At 46.4% G+C, this 17,632-nt stretch overlaps 1 protein-coding gene across 3 annotated transcripts in view; it reads left to right on the plus strand.

Moving 5' to 3' along the window:
* ANO1 (anoctamin 1) overlaps positions 1–17,632 on the plus strand; it is a 171,466-nt gene that overhangs the window by 103,591 nt on the left and 50,243 nt on the right. For all 3 annotated transcript variants that reach the window (XM_066583435.1, XM_066583433.1, XM_066583434.1), the window contains 4 exons: positions 3,068–3,166; positions 6,487–6,638; positions 11,631–11,685; positions 13,191–13,242. In XM_066583435.1, coding sequence (XP_066439532.1) covers positions 3,068–3,166; positions 6,487–6,638; positions 11,631–11,685; positions 13,191–13,242 — 358 coding nt within the window. The remainder of the gene's footprint in view (positions 1–3,067; positions 3,167–6,486; positions 6,639–11,630; positions 11,686–13,190; positions 13,243–17,632) is intronic.

Genomic DNA, 17,632 nt, shown 5'->3' on the forward strand with positions numbered 1-17,632 from the left:
AACTGCATCCGCCCGTGTGAATCTGCCTTTAATGTAACTACTTCTTACATGGCTATGGAGCGTTCTGCACTATGATGGGGTTTTTCCCCTTCCTCCTGTTTAGCACCGAGCTTCCTACCTCGGATGGTGGCTAGGGTGCCCCGGTAGGGCTGGAAAAGCTGTGCCACCGCCTGTGAGCGATGTGGAGGTGTGCCAGAGCTCAGAGTCCAAGATGGCACCCGATCTCGTCGCGGGCCACGCTAAGTGACATGATGGGTTTGACACATGTAATCTAGCGAAACCCCATAATATTATATTGTTAGGAGATTGTCATGGAAAACGCCGGCCCATCTTATATACAACAAGGATCGGCATTATGTAATTCTCTCACGGCTGTTTTGTTTTGTGGTTTCCATGTTTAAATTGCGTAACACTTATGTTTTATAGGGCAGTGTAATGTACATACGGCAGCGGCTGGTAGCAGAGCTCTGCAATTACATATCCCGTTCCCTTGGGCCGAAAACATGCTATGATAAGGAGGAGTCACTAACCCTTTATATTGACGGACGGTTTTATAATAGGGTGTAATTGGGTGTGAGCTCACAAATTAACTTTATCTGCCCATCAGCAAATCTAAGATCTTTATAATGTATCTTCATTAACTTCTCTGCTCTTTTAATCAGCTGCTCACCAAGATGGTGATTAGAGATGAGCGAACACGTTCGGCTCCGCCCCTTTTTCGCCCGAACACCGAACTTAGCGAACACTTCAGTGTTCGGGCGAAAAAGTTCGGGGGCCGCCGTGGCAGCGCGGGGGGGTGCGGCGGGGAGTGGGGGGGAGAGGGAGAGAGAGAGGGCTCCCCCCTGTTCCCCGCTACTGCCGCCCGCGCCGCCGCGCATCTCCCCGCCCCCCGGCGGCACCCGGACACTTACGCGCGAACACTGCAGTGTTCGGCAAAGCCGGTGTCCGGGTGCGGATGTGTCCGTAACGGACACGTTCGCTCATCCCTAATGGTGATACTTCAGAAAGGTGGCATTAAAGGGGTATTCTAACTATAAGCACTTGGTGTACGATCAGTGGGGTCTGACCACATAGACCCCCATTATACCTAAAACTCAGGGTCACAGCACCACTTAAGATGGAAACCCAACCTCACTTAATAGTTTTAGACTTTAATAGGGATCCTATTGGCTGAATCCCTGCTGATCGGGCATTGATGGTAGAGCAAATATATAGTACTACTTAAAAAATGAAATACCTTTTTTTTTTATGACCTTCATAACTTTTTTTTATTTTTCTGTGTGAGGACTCATTTTTTGAGGGGAAACCTGTAGTTTGTACTGGTACGAAATTGGGGAACATATTGCTTTTTATTAAATTTTATGACTTGGAGATGACCAAAAAAAAAAAGCGCAATTCTGCCATTTGCGTTATTCTATCTGTGACTGGCAAAAGGATTTTTAACTCTAAATTTTTTTCGTTATAGTTTTTAAAAAGTTATTTTAATTGTTTGTTTTTCTTTTTTTCGTCTCCATAGGGGACTTGAACTTGTGATCATTTGATTGCTTATGTAGTATAATGCAATACTATGGTATTGCACTATGCTGTATTTTATCAGGCTGTCTATTACACACATGCCGCAGGCTATCCTTAACAGGCAAATGATCATGGCAGCCCTGAGGGCCTTCAGAATGTCACGACACCTGGGGTAGAACTGACCTAAGCATTTAAAGGGTTAACAGCCGCAATCAGAGTTTTCTGATTGTGGCTGTTGTAGGCAGGTGTCTGCTGTCAAAGACTGCCAATATCCGACACGTATGGAGACAGTTCAGCTCCGAAGCTTAATTTGGTTTTCGTACTTGGCAACTCATGGCTTCAAGCTCCTTCTCTGTGCAGGGAAGCACTAGGAGTTTTCCGCCACATATAATGGAGACAAGAGTAAACTTGGACATGGCTAAGGCCATGTGCCAAAATGTGTCAACCTGAGCAACTGGCTTCTCTATAGGACATTTAATTAATGCAGAATAAGGTTGTTCTGGTGCTGGATACTCTTTTCAACTACTTGTTAGAAGGGTCCCTTGACAATAAAAAGATTACAAAGTGTCCCCCTGCTGGGACTTCAGTTATCAGCTGTAATCTGTAGGGGAAAGTGGCAGTAAGTGTTCACTGGTATTAGTGCATCTTGACGCCACCGGAAGCTAGGGGTTTGACAGGAGGAACGCCCCTCTCACACCCCTAGCTCCTGATTGGGTTAATGCTTGACAGTGCTAGCAGCATGTGGATTGATTGGCTCAAGCCTGTAAGGTCCTTTCTTTTCAGTCTCGCTGCTGGCCTCCAGCCTTCTGTAAGCCCCGCAGGTCCCCCACTCCCTGTGTGTCCGCGGCCGCTGCACAGTGCAGGGAGGGCGACAGGGAAGTAGCTCTGCCATCCCCACCGCTCCCTCACTTTCGCTGCTGCCCTGCAGCCTCCGTGTCCCCCTCCCTCCATTACTCACTGTGAGGCATCTCAGTACTGCGACCGCTGCCGCTGGTCCCAAAATCTGGTGCCACTGCTGAGTGCAGGGAGCCTGACGGGGAAGCGACTCTGCCGCCACCACTCACTCTGTCTCCCCCACCGCTGCACAATGCAGGCAGGTGGCCAGGAAAGCCACTGTGCTGCCGCTGTCCTTCACTGTCCGGGTACGCAGCCCACTCCAGCGCCAGCTAAGGCGCTGTTGGTGAGTGCCAGGACCTGACAGGGGGGAGTGGCCGGCCTATCAAGAAGACTGTATCTTGTCACCACCCACACTTCCGGTGGTGTCAAGATACACTAATACCATGTTCACTTTCCCTGCAGCACCCCTGCAGGTGAAACTGAACAATGCACATTTTCCTTTCAAATGAATGGGATGTCTGTGTGACACAGGACAGTCCTCCAGAGCAAGTGATGCTCTTCGTGACTGCTCTCCACTTTGGTTAAGAAATGAGGATTCTGACCTGCTTTATTACCTACTAAGATATATGAAAATGGGTTTTCCAAACTGGACAATTCCTTTAACAACTGTCTGCAGTGGATTTTCAATGCTTTCTATTTCCTTTTCTTGGTCTAGACTAAATTGCACGGTGTGGGATTCGTGAAGATTCATGCTCCCTGGAATGTTCTCTGCAGAGAAGCTGAGTTTATGAAACTTAAGCTGCCAACTAAGAAGGTATGTGCTCACATTGTGGACTGTTACTCATAAATAACCCCAGACACATTTATATATAGTGACTCTTGCATATAGGCCGCTGCTTCTTTGAAGGCAATGATTTTCTAAGAAAATGTTCCAGCGTTATAATATTGGATATTTTCTCCCATCCAACGGATTAAGTGTTCCCATCACCTTGCAGCTAGGATTCTGTATAGGCACCCTACATACCTGGTTCTATAAGAACTATCTAGATCACTGTGATATAGGCAACTTGTATAGATGGATTCCCCACTGGGCGTGGGGTCTACTGGCCATCTGGGTAAGTACATTATAGATTTGTCAAGACCAGGGTGGGGGAAGACCCGGGGTCACTGTGACTGACTTGGTCATCCAAGAGTCCATTCACCTGAACATGGAGTATATTAGAATATGACATGATGCAAAGAAAGAAAGCAATTAAAGGGCCACTCCGACAAAAACACATTTTTCATCCCTCTCTCCCCCTCCCCCCCACCTCACTCTGGATGTCTCCTATGTATATGGCATTCATTTTAATACAGTGCAGCCTCCTGTGTAATACCTATCAATCACCATCTTGATATGTTATGATTTCTCTCTGCTCTACTAAAACTCCCATAATGCATCAGCACATCACATGACCAACTAGAGCCACTACCATCTCTGCCTGCTGGAAGGATACTGTCATTACCTTCTGTATTCTGAATTCATCTAAATAAACTACAGACCATAATTATACAGCCAGGAGGAGGCGCTGTGCTCCTCTTCTTTATACCTATGTGACAGGAACTTCTAATCATCAGCAGTAACTATGATAGAAGTTTCTGTCCCCCATGAAGAGCTTGTGTGGTAGAGTCCATGTAATATTATCACAGGTATTATGCTGATATAAAGGCAAGATAACTAACCAATATATATATGTATATATAATATACTGGAGTATATATAATATACTAGCTATGTCATGAATGAGAAACAAATATTCACCGCAGTGGTCCTTTAATAATTTACAGGTGAGCGCTCCTTTAAGAAATATCTATGAATCAGGAGGATATGCCATGCCTGATAGTGGATGCCCTATATGGGTACCTCTATGGGTAGGTCCCCTAGTTGACTTCTGCTAAGAGGATGCCATGCAAGGCAGGAGTGGCGGTGCATGTTTGCAGAATCCTCCACTAAACTCAATGGGATGAGCGTACTCTTCTATTGCCATAACCCCCATATCGAATAATGGAGAGAACAACTGTCTCCCGGCATCTCCTCCTCTTCTTAGCACCTGAACTACAAAACCGGAATCTGGTGGCCCCCAACTGTCAGCCATTTTTCTATGCTCCTCCCTTAGTGGATACCGTACAACCACTATCTCCATACGCTGTATGACCGGTGGGCGGTCTATAGGGCAGCTTCCTGATCTACAAGCTATAGCGGGCAGCAGCAATGAAATATCACTTTTTCATGATATTTCTATTTCATGCTGTTAAGAAAACATTGAGGTTCGAGGCTTGAATCCCCTCAGCTCCGGACCCTGTAAGGTCCACGCTCTTAGGAGTTTTGGTGTGGCTTTGACGTGTGATGGTAAAGTGGAGATTTCTTGCTTGGATGTGAAGAGGCCGATTACTGCACTCGACTTACATCTAGTGTTAGATCCTATAAGAGCCTTGTTTAGTCTCTGTGAAGTAGCAATCTGGCAGAGTATGAAAGGCCTTGTTCGTGCCGCACGTTTCCTCTAATGGAGTGCCAGCTACATCCAGAGTTAAGCACACTTGCATCGTCGGACTCGAGCCAGCGGGATGTGCTGGATTGTTTCCATTCGCTGCAACTCCGCAGTGCCAGTCTTCCAGAAGGGCTCACATTAAGGGTGGCATCACACGGGCGTATGCGCAAAAAAAGCACGTTAGTGCAACTCATTTGCCCTGTGAACGTTTCGCCTTTGCACGCGTTTTTCACATTTTACTGTACTTTTTGCGTCGACACGGACATTTCACATGGGCGCCGGACACACCCCAGCCCTAATTTAAAAGGCTATGTAGCCTAAGTAGTTCTAGGTGTGTTTTTTACTTACGAGGGTTTCGTGTACGCATTTGCGCACCTTCCATAGACCTCTATGGGACCTTAGGAGTGCCAAAGCGCACTAAAATAGAGCACGCTTGGGTTCTAATCGTTGTGTATACAGAGAAGAGTCATCCGGCTGAGAAGAGTCATGCTGATTTATGAGTAGCTTCGCTAGTCAGGGAGTCTTTTACTGGACCGGCAACTCATCAAATCCCTCGTTGGAGGCAAAATCCTGTCCATCAGGAGAAGTGGGGCATAGTGAGCTCAACAGCATGACTCTTCTCAGCCAAGTGACTCTTCTCTGCTGATAACTTTGCAACCTAATTATAGGGGTACTTGGGCTCTTTAGGAAAAAGAGGGCACTATAAGTGTTTGATGTCATCTCCTATCAGCCAGTGGAGTAAGTTTTAGGGGTGACAAGTTCCTTCTTAAACGGCCATTGAAGTCAATGAGTGGAGCTCAGTGCATTTAGTTTTTTTTCATGCACCCATTGATTTTAATTGGAGTTTTTAATTTTCTTTTTATTATAACAAAGACCATATAAATGACTGCATTCACTTTAATGGGTCTGAGTTCTGTCAGTTGTAAGATCTGATGTTAAACTTGCCTGTGTGAATAGACACTTAGGCTAACGACACATGGCCATATTTTTTGGGCCTTGGGCTGCCCATGTATTCCACAGCCCCATTATATCTCATGCAGCTATTCTCATGCACAATATTTCTCACGGACCAATGGTTCACATGAAGAGATCGCGGCGGGTCCTTTTCTCGTCTGTTTTTACAGATGAAAATAGGACATGTAATGTCCAGGTCCGTGTAGATCAGGAGGCACATAGATGGGTGCCCGTAGGCTGTCTGGTGCAAGTCCGGCCTAGCTTATTGGGCGCAAATCATATTACAACCATGTGCTTTTGGCCATAACCATTATGTATCTTATATTTCTACACGCCAGGCTCAGACTTCTTAGTCTTTTAGGGCCTTTGTTTTAGGTCGGGCTGATTCGCATGGGCAATTTTCAAATCTGCATGCAACTGTCTGCACATTGACCCATTACGGTCAATGGGGCTATGCAGATTTTTTTTTTTTTTTTTTTGGGGGGGGGGGGGGGGGAGGGGGGTTGGACCCATGGTCAGTGTGCGTTTTGTCTTCAATAAGACCCAGGCCCATGTTCTCCAAAACCCTATAAACCCCATTCCTTACGCTGCTGCTGGTTTTTGTACGTTGTCTCCATTTTCCACAGGCTGATCATACGCTTTATTATTCCAGATCTATCACATAAATCAGAAGCAAGGCCTGATGCACAAACTCAACTCCGTCTTACAGAAAATAACTGAACCAATTCAGCCCAAGGTTGCCAGCCACCGACCACAGACAGTCAAGCATCTCTCCTACCCCTTCTCCAGGGAAAAACAGCATCTGTAAGTACATGGCATCCAGGCCACTGCCTCGTATTACCAGTGCATGGCATCCAGGCCACTGCCTCGTATTACCAGTGCATGGCATCCAGGCCACTGCCTCGTATTACCAGTGCATGGCATCCAGGCCACTGCCTCGTATTACCAGTGCATGGCATCCAGGCTACTGCCACGCATTACCAGTGCATGGCATCCAGGCTACTGCCACGCATTACCAGTGCATGGCATCCAGGCTACTGCCACGCATTACCAGTGCATGGCATCCAGGCTACTGCCACGCATTACCAGTGCATGGCATCCAGGCTACTGCCTGGTATTACCAGTGCATGGCATCCAGGCTACTGCCTGGTATTACCAGTACATGCCTTCCAGGCTACTGCCTGGTATTACCAGTACATGGCATCCAGGCTACTGCCTCGTATTAACAGTACATGGCATCCAGGCTACTGCCTCGTATTAACAGTACATGGCATCCAGGCTACTGCCTCGTATTAACAGTACATGGCATCCAGGCTACTGCCTCGTATTAACAGTGCATGGCATCCAGGCTACTGCCTCGTATTACCAGTGCATGGCATCCAGGCTACTGCCTCGTATTACCAGTGCATGGCATCCAGGCTACTGCCACGCATTACCAGTGCATGGCATCCAGGCTACTGCCACGCATTACCAGTGCATGGCATCCAGGCTACTGCCACGCATTACCAGTGCATGGCATCCAGGCTACTGCCACGCATTACCAGTGCATGGCATCCAGGCTACTGCCACGCATTACCAGTGCATGGCATCCAGGCTACTGCCACGCATTACCAGTGCATGGCATCCAGGCTACTGCCACGCATTACCAGTGCATGGCATCCAGGCTACTGCCACGCATTACCAGTGCATGGCATCCAGGCTACTGCCTGGTATTACCAGTGCATGGCATCCAGGCTACTGCCTGGTATTACCAGTACATGCCTTCCAGGCTACTGCCACGTATTACCAGTACATGGCATCCAGGCTACTGCCTCGTATTAACAGCACATGGCATCCAGGCTACTGCCTCGTATTAACAGTACATGGCATCCAGGCTACTGCCTCGTATTAACAGTACATGGCATCCAGGCTACTGCCTCGTATTAACAGTACATGGCATCCAGGCTACTGCCTCGTATTAACAGTGCATGGCATCCAGGCTACTGCCTCGTATTAACAGTGCATGGCATCCAGGCTACTGCCTCGTATTACCAGTGCATGGCATCCAGGCTACTGCCTCGTATTACCAGTACATGGCATCCAGGTTACTGCCTCGTACTACCAGTGCATGGCATCCAGGCTACTGCCTCATATTAACAGTGCGTAGCATCCAGGCTACTGCCTCGTATTACCAGTACATGGCATCCAGGCTACTGCCTTGTATTAACAGTACATGGCATCCAGGCTACTGCCTCGTATTACCAGTACATAGCATCCAGGCTGCTGCCTCGTATTACCAGTACATGGCATCCAGGCTACTGCCTCGTATTACCAGTACATGGCATCCAGGCTACTGCCTCGTATTACCAGTACATGGCATCCAGGCTACTGCCTCGTATTACCAGTACATGGCATCCAGGCTACTGCCTCGTATTACCAGTACATGGCATCCAGTCTGCTGCCTCATGTGGTGCAGATTGTTAAGGCAGCAGAATGCAGTCCTAAGCACTCACTCATGACCTGAAGGTTGCAGGTTCAATCCCTGCTTGGTTCAGGTATCTGGCTCAAGGTCAGTATAATGAATACTCAGCTCGATGGGCGTAATAAATAAATTACCTAAAAGCACTACGGAATAAGTTGGCGCTATACAAATAGCAAGATTTTTACATTTTTTTTTAGGTCTTCTCCAATGGCTTTATAATAATAAATTTTATGATTATGGCATAGTGTAATGAAAAATATGAAATACTGAGTTGCAGCCTGCTTTTATGTATGTCTATTGATTTTAGTAGGACACTGCATATTGCTGCTTTTCCCTATTGAGGTTACGGGAAAAATGTGCATTCGGTACCGAGTGTCCCTGCCAATATCATGATCATTTTTGAATCAGCTGCTCGGTATAAGATCAAAGAAGATCTAAACTAGACAAGCGCTCTAACATGTTGGCTCAGGGATTATTACTGCTGCCTGGAACCACCGTGGCCCATGGTTGCAATCCCTATACTTGGGAGCTGCTTTTAGACAAAGTATACATTAAACGCATGGAATCTTCTTTCCAGATGATGATGGCCCCACATCTCTGCACCTCCATATCTCACTGCTGCTCCTCTCAGCTTGTTCCTCTGGGCCAATCACCAGCCACTGTCAGGCCACCAGATTCTGCCTGACAACCACAGGCATTTCCTGCCATTTTTCTTCAGCCAATCAGCTGCTGCTGCCAGCGACCCAATCACTGGACAGAACTCACTCTCTTCCATCTCATCTGACCCAGTAATGACCTTTGTAACATATCTTGGCTAACCAGAAAACCTCCTCCATACAGGGTGACATATCATCCATCCATCATGTACCTAAAGCTCCCAGATCCCATGAGGCTCCATAGAGGGTGACATATCATCCATCCATCATGTACATAAAGCTCCCAGATCCCATGAGGCTCCATAGAAGGTGACATATCATCCATCCATCATGTACATAAAGCTCCCAGATCCCATGAGGCTCCATAGAGGGTGACATATCATCCATCCATCATGTACCTAAAGCTCCCAGATCCCATGAGGCTTCATAGAGGGTGACATATCATCCATCCATCATGTACATAAAGCTCCCAGATCCCATGAGGCTCCATAGAAGGTGACATATCATCCATCCATCATGTACCTAAAGCTCCCAGATCCCATGAGGCTCCATAGAGGGTGACATATCATCCATCCATCATGTACATAAAGCTCCCAGATCCCATGAGGCTCCATAGAAGGTGACATATCATCCATCCATCATGTACATAAAGCTCCCAGATCCCATGAGGCTCCATAGAGGGTGACATATCATCCATCCATCATGTACCTAAAGCTCCCAGATCCCATGAGGCTTCATAGAGGGTGACATATCATCCATCCATCATGTACATAAAGCTCCCAGATCCCATGAGGCTCCATAGAAGGTGACATATCATCCATCCATCATGTACCTAAAGCTCCCAGATCCCATGAGGCTTCCCTCCTAATTGTCCCTCAAGCCTTACATTAGCATTTCACTTCCTAGACTTCCTTTGGATAGGCCATCAAAAATAGTTCGGTAAGGTCCGACTTCCATCAAGCCCACCAAAAAACTGATTGAAAGGACTGCGGTGCGTCAGTAAGCTCATACACTATCCTACCAAAAACATTCGGACCCAACTATCAGCAGAATGGATCGTGCCTAATTAGTATGTCACATGTCCTAAACCATGCTACATATGATGCTGACCCTTGGAGGTGTCAGCCACAGTTTATGACGGTAATGGCATGTTATTGGATATACGGGTTAATGCCGCTGCACACAGGCCGTCCATCATGAAGCGCAATGCATTGGCCCGTCTACAGAGGTGCCAGGAGCATCGTCATTGGCCAGTTGCAAGGTCAAAGAATGCTGTATGGAGCGACGAATCGCACTACTCCATCTTCTCATCAGATGGATGTACCCCGGTGTGGAGGATCCTGGGGAACGGCTTTTACCTGAGTGCCAACAGTTCTGTTATTGTCTGAGGATGTTTTACGTGGCATGGTCTCGGTCCGTTGGTTGTGGTGACCAGAACCATGAACATGGAGGTGACTCTGACATCCTAGACAATAATGTGCTGCTGACAATGTGGCAATACTCTGGGAATGGCCGGCCATACTTCCAACAAGACAACGCACCTGGTCACAAATCGAATGCTGTTTTACATTGGTTTGAGGATATGGATGTCCCACAATTGGACCGGCTGCACAGAGTTTGACCTGAACCTACTGAGCATCTTTGGGAAGAACTGGAACGTTAGCAAATTTGAACAGTGTCCATCTTCTTTGAGAGAACTCACCAGACGTTTGCAGGATGAATGGAGGGAAATACCAACTGATAGTATAAAGTATGCCACTGAGAGTGTCCGATGTCATTAGGGCTAAAGGAGCCCCACTAAATATTAGCATATTGAAAGAAATACTACTTTTGATTCTTGCTTAGGTGTTTAATTACTTTTGGTAAGATAGTGTACATTTTGGCTGTAAATCTCTGCAGCTCAGTCCTATTTGAGTGTTGTAGTACCAGACACGTCCATTAGAAGACACACAGTGTTGTGCTCGGTAAACAATGAATGCAACATTCTCCGAAGCATCGCAGCCCCTTCAGGCAGCTGATCAGTGGGGTTATTGGGAGTCAGACACTAAGTGATCTGACATTGATGTAGCAGCCTAAGGATAGGCCATCAATATCAAACTCCCAGAAAATCCCTTAAAACCAACAATTTTGGAGGCAAAACTATTTGCATGCATATGCTTATCATGCCTGTCCTTGAATATATCATACAGTTTATCATTATGGCTCTGATTAAACTTAATAAAATTGTTTGGACCGCTATATGTGGACTTGACCTTAAAGGGGTTGTCCAGGTGTAAACTATTAATGGCCTATCTGTGAGAGTCCATCATCCAGGACCCTGCCTATCACGGATGGTGCACAGAGCTGAATTCTGGAATAAGCAGACGGCACTGTTCCACTGCAGTGGTCTGGTTTGGTATTGCAGGCAAAGTTCCCATTCATTTCAATGAGACTTTAGCCTACAATACCAAGCCTGGCTACTGTAGTGGTCTGCTTCCTGTGGAAATCAACTCTGTACAAGCACACAAGCCCAGTGAACAGCTGATCCATGGGGGTCTTGGGCGACGAACACCCAACGGTCTACTGCTAATAGCCTATCCTGAGAATAGACCATCAGTAGTGTACAACTGGACAACCCGTTTTTGATCTCCAGTCCTTCTATGTCCACCACTAATTATGAAACTCTTCATCTTTCTCCAGGTTCGATATGTCAGACAAAGACTCGTTCTTCGATAGCAAAACAAGAAGCTCCATTGTAAGTGTTGGACGCACCAGAACAAATGCTAATTGCTCTTCAGTGTAGATTTTACGAGCCATTAGTATCTTCATGTACAATGTAGCACAGAGTTACCTGAAGTCTATATGCACATTGCCCAAGAGAAGTTATGCTTCTTCTCACAGCTGAAGTCATCAGAAGCAGAACCATATGAAATACAAATGGGGCCAAAAACAGGTACTTTCTTTCAGAAGCAGCGCTACACCAGTCCATGGGTTGCGTCTGGCGTTGCAGTTGATCTCTATTGTAGTAAACTGAGCTGAGCTGCAATACAACTCACCACCTGTAGAGTGGTGTAGCACTACTTCTGGAATAAAGCAACCCCCTTAAGCAAATTTTACCCAAATTATGTGCATGATGTACCTTCATTTGTAATTGAGTATTGCTTCAGTCTCTGTACTAGCCTTCAAAATCCATCTTACTCAAGGTTACCAGGGCTCTACAGGCTCCTTTTAGAGCTTGACAACCAAGTTGCCTACACAAAAGGCGCTACTAACCCCTAAGCCCACCTTCACTAAGTGTAGTTGACTATGCTATCCTACAAAACCACAATGAGAATAAACCCTAGCACTCCTGGGGTCAATCAAGAGTAGGAGTCAGTTTACAATCAATGTGTATAGAAAGGACTTAGTAGGGGGCTCCCAATGAGAAAGCTTCCGCCTAAATCCAGGTATGCCAATGTATGAGTTAATAACCGTGTCTAAGAGTTCGGTAAAGCCAGTTTATGCAGAATACAGTAGGACCAAAACCTAAAGCCTCCTTAATGAGGCACATGAAGGAATTATAATGAACAGGCACAGAAAATATATACATAATAAAGGGTTACCTTGATTTGGCGTCATTGGGGGAAGGAGTGGCCTTGTGTTCCCGCCTACGCTATCCTGCCTGGCCAAAATGCCATAATGGAACGTAGACCTGCTAAAACAGATAGCAAAGCTTGCCGTTTCGGTCTCTGTTTCGCTAATACCAGCTTATGGTTCCTTTTGGACGTGGTTTTCAGCCATCGAAATGGAGCCCTGGGTTCGGAACGCAATATGGATGTAACCTTACAAGGTTCACTTTAGGAAGTAACCCTAATACAGCGAGCAGAACTGATCACGACCACCACACAATGCAGGCACCTAGTCAAGAGCAATGATTGTCAACCTACCACGTAACGAAGGTGTTGGGTGTGGATCTTGACTCTAGTCAAGGGTGACACATTTCATTCATTGTCCCATGTACTCTGTTACAAGAGGAGAGACGGTCAGTGGGAGGCATGGTCCTATCTATGGAAGTAGCAAAGTTTACCTTGAGGAAAAAGTTTTGTGCTCTACTTCCAGAGCCCACCAGCAAGATGGCTTTCCATCCCCAGTACTTGATTAGGAATGGGGTTTTTAACACGTCCAAAGGACTTTCTGGACATACTAGTGCAATAAATGTAATATATGGGAGCAGAAGCCTTATGTTATACCTGTGATTTAACTGCTATGCTGTTCTTACAGGTGTATGAAATCTTAAAAAGGACAACCTGTACCAAAGCCAAATACAGCATGGGTGAGTACAAGATTAGTGAAGAACTTACTTAATAAGGTACATTGCCTGTTTAATCAAGGAGCGTTAAGATACATTACGATGATGGTTAAGAGGGCTAAACGTGGAGTCATTCCATTGTAAGAAGACTTCGGTTCGGAGTTGGATACCCTTTTGAACCTGCACAAGCCAACGTCTGAATTCCTTACATGGTCAATGCCATAAAATAGTGTTTATTGGGAACCGCTTGATCTAATAATTAAAAATGCTCCCTAAATAAAATACAGCAGCTGAGACCATCGACAAAACGTGACCGAACCTCAAAAATTCGGGGGCTATAGGAACACATAACCAATGGCCCATCCATATTAGAAGTTTTAAACCCCTTCTCCTTTTGCCCATTAAATAAGACCAAACCTATCCCCAGTTATTCAAAAAGGGTATTCTTGTTTCAAGAGGACCCGTTATGTCCTCTGATCAGCACGGCCGGCTGCATAGCTTTGCAGCCACAGCTCTGCTCATTTTATCACTGCTCCTTTGCACCGACCTCCATTTAGAATTGGCTACCAGTGCTTTGAATCTGACAAGTGGGTGGTCTCCTGCACTCACTGTAAGTGGGTGATGTCTGGTTTCCTCTGCTGACTGTCACCCACTCATAATAAACAGAAGAGACCCGTCCACTTGAAAGATTCAAAGCATCGGGAGCCTAATGGAGGTCAGTATGGGTCAACGAGGAGGCGCACAAGGAAGAGTGGTGATGGTCAATGGGTCTGTGACTGCACAGCTATGCAGCTGGCCCGCTGTTCGGAGATCATGACTGGTCCTCTTTAAAGGAATATATAACTTTATTTTTGACAGTTATTGCTTAATAGCCTAACCCAGACCACCGGCAATGTAGAGTATGTAAAGTGCTAAACCAACTGCAAAGAGATATAGCAATGAGATTCTTCCCCCCCCCCTCCCCCCAAGTGATGGATGCTACAATTACCACAAAAAAGGGAGGAGGAAAGTGCTGATGCAGGGACCTGCAGCTGGCTACCCATCAGTAAGAAACTTTTCCCTGTGTCATCAAAAATTATGGTTCTCTGTGACCTTCGGAAAATTGACCCTCCTGTATTTCTTGACCGTATGACCTAATGGGTCTAAAAATTGAGATTGTTATATACAGGGTGTGGACAAAAATATGGAAACAACGTACGAAATGCACCCCTTAAATTACATGGGATTACAAATCATATTTCAGTAAGACATGTAGTGGTCGATTTTAAGTGATGAGCACTAGAGATGAGCGGACGTACTCGTTTAGGGCGATTTCGCAATCGAGCACCGTTTTTTTCGAGTAACTGACTACTCGGGCGAAAAGATTCGGGGGGCGGCGTGGTGGAGCGGGGGTTCGCAGTGGGGAACAGGGGGGAGCTCTCTCTCCTCCCCCCTACTCCCCTCTGCAAACCCCCGTTCAACCCCGGGCCCCCCGAATCTGCTCGCCCGAGTAGTCAGTTATTTGAAAAAAGCAGTGCTCGATTGCAAAATCGCCCTAAACGAGTACGTTCGCTCATCTCTAATGAGCACCATAAACTAAGTTACAGGGGGGTGGACAAAAATATGGAAACACCGTACGAAATGCATGCCTTAAAATCGGTCTCTACATGACGTATTGAAATATGATTTATAATCCCATGTAATTTAAGTGGAGGTAATAAGACACAGATGCTGCTGGGATGAAGTGAACAGCTGCCCGAGCAACAAGGTTCCATTGGTCAGGGGTTTGAGCCATTCAACTGCTGTTACCAGCTGGCTCCCAAAACCACCAAGAGTGGGGAAAGAGGTGAAGTAAACACAAATCTGGCAGGAAAGCTCTCAGCCAAATTGGGTGCCAAAAGGGCAGCTCGGTGCCAATAATTAAAATTCCATGCATTTTGTATGGCATTTCAATTTTTTTGTCCACCTCTAGTAACGAACAAATGTGCAGAGTTTCCTACAAAGTGGATATGGTCAGGTGTTACTCCTTGGGTAATTTTGGGCGATTTGTCTGGGATGACCCTTGATACATTTCGGGGCCTATAAATGACTACAGGTGCAGACTGGAACCTATAAATTACTGATGCTGCCCACTACGACTCTGTCACCCAGTGGCCCATGTCGACCAGTAGCCAGCCCTGTCAATCATTTACACAACCCCGGAAAACTTACTCCCCACTCTATATAAACCAGACCGGAGTAGTATTATTTTAACCCTTGCTCTGCCAACAGTCCTGACACAGTGAGAGCCTATAATCCTGTATGTGAAACGCCTTGTAAAACAACCTAGAACTTCACTGAGAAGCTGCGGCCAACCTGAGTCATTCTCTCGGCCATGCTGTATGTTTTGCGCCATCTGTTATTTGTCTAGGTAACCCGTACACCTCCTGACATGCCAATGCTTTGAGGTGTCTGGCGCACGCAGTCAAGGCGTTGGCCTTCCCACCCACATATAAGATCTATCACTCCACATTCTTCAATGTCGCTATTTTTTTCCAGAAGCGATTACTTCAGAGGTGGCCGGAGGAGATGTTTACTCTCGGCACACCTCCCTACTTCCAGGCATTAATCCATGCATTGTAGAAACCCTGTAATTAGTCACTGCAGTACCGTATAATAATCCTTTCATCCCTCGATGCCGGAGAGGGGCAGGATTAGACGTCTATTGCCAGTCAGTTTTTCCAGCTTTCGAAGAACGCGGCGTCTGCTCGGCCTCCTCTCATGTCGGTGTAGTTGCATCATGCACAGTCAATGGGTTATATGCAGGGGGCTTACAATGCCGCATTCATCACCTCCGCTTGTAGGGCTGGGATCACCCTACAGAAAGGTTTGCAGCAATCCCTATAGGATGATCAAGAATAATCAGATTCAAGTAATCGGATTCAATCATTATATGACCTACATAAAGGAAAAGTTGGCCGATCCAATATCCCCTCGTAGCTGCGGTTGTTGTATGTTCAAGGTGACGGGAAGGGAATCCTCCTTAGAGGGGATATTGCGGATTTAGTTTCCTGGAATGGGAACATATGGATGCAAATGAATATTTGCTATGGGGGAGATTTAGTGACGTACACCAGTCTAAAACCAATATACCGATGACAGATGCAGCAGAGTTCAACTTGTCTAATAACTTCCTGCAAGGAGTTATAGGAAGGGTATGCGCAGAACTCGCATCGCCAATTGTTTTCAATGGGACAGTCAAACGCATCACATGCTGTGCGATGCGATGCTTCCCATTGAAATCAATTGCCAATTCTCTGATGCGCGTGAAACAAGCGCCGGAGGAGCACAAGTTCACAGAAGTAATGCGAGACACTTTTGCATGCATTCTGGGATTTTAACCCTTTCCAATCCACTGTCTGACGTCTGAAGACAATATGATTTAAGGCTGTACAGCTCCAATGTTGGAAGACGTCCGTCGGGGTTCTCTTACTGTATATTGCCAGCCTCTCTGCTGTTGGAGCCTATCCAACGTGTCACCTCATGCAGTACTGGCTTTAGCCAGCAGATAGCGCCGTTGTATAATGGCAAAAAAAAAGAGTAAGCCCCCTAGGAAAACCAGGATACAAATTGGATTGGAAAGTGTTTTAAAAAAGTTTGAATATGTGGCCTTCGATACTTAAGAAGACCGTCAGCTACTTGTAGCTCTATGAGCTAAGCTTATGGGCTGAAAGCTGGTGACCCGCTGAGTCTGGGGATGTAGGCTGGGCTCACATGAGCGTGTTGTGACAGCGTATTACGCAAGTGGGGTTTGCGCATGTGATATACTGTAATATACGGCATGCAGTGAATTATGGCCGCAGCGGAAAACTTGTCTCCAAACTTGCAGCTTTTGGCGCGGGTTTTATCACTTATCTCTGTGCAGAATCCATCCCCTCATTGCGAAGATGCGGCTTCTGCAGCGGAGACGGCGATAATTCCGGACCGCATGTCAGTTTCGGCACGGTTTTGTGCAGATTATGTCCGCAGCTTATGGACGACATTTTTAAAATCTCATCCACTTTGCTGCTACTGTAAATGCCGCAGAAGTTCCATATGGAAGGTCTACACTGAATGTCCGCGGCTATTCCACCCCTTCTGGACCCCCCCTATACTCATCTTCCCCGCCGATCCCCCAGAGTCGGCGCATTGTGCTAAGTAGTCCTCCCTTCTAAGTTTTAAGCTGTAGGACTACTTAGTGCGCAGCTCAATACACTGCAGCGTCCGGTTTGAACGCTGACATCGGGGTAGGTAAGTATAAAACTTATATCCCTGGACTCAGCGGCTCACCTACCTTTAGTCCACAAACTTGGCTCACAGGGCTCAAAGTAGCTGACAGAGCCTAAGACACAAGAAGTGATGTGTAGCTGCTATAAGCGGCCTGTTTGGCGAGCCGCCTGGATCTGTATCGCGGACA

The sequence above is a fragment of the Eleutherodactylus coqui genome, chromosome 11 (assembly GCF_035609145.1).
Source record: "Eleutherodactylus coqui strain aEleCoq1 chromosome 11, aEleCoq1.hap1, whole genome shotgun sequence".
NCBI classification, from domain to species: domain Eukaryota; kingdom Metazoa; phylum Chordata; class Amphibia; order Anura; family Eleutherodactylidae; genus Eleutherodactylus; species Eleutherodactylus coqui.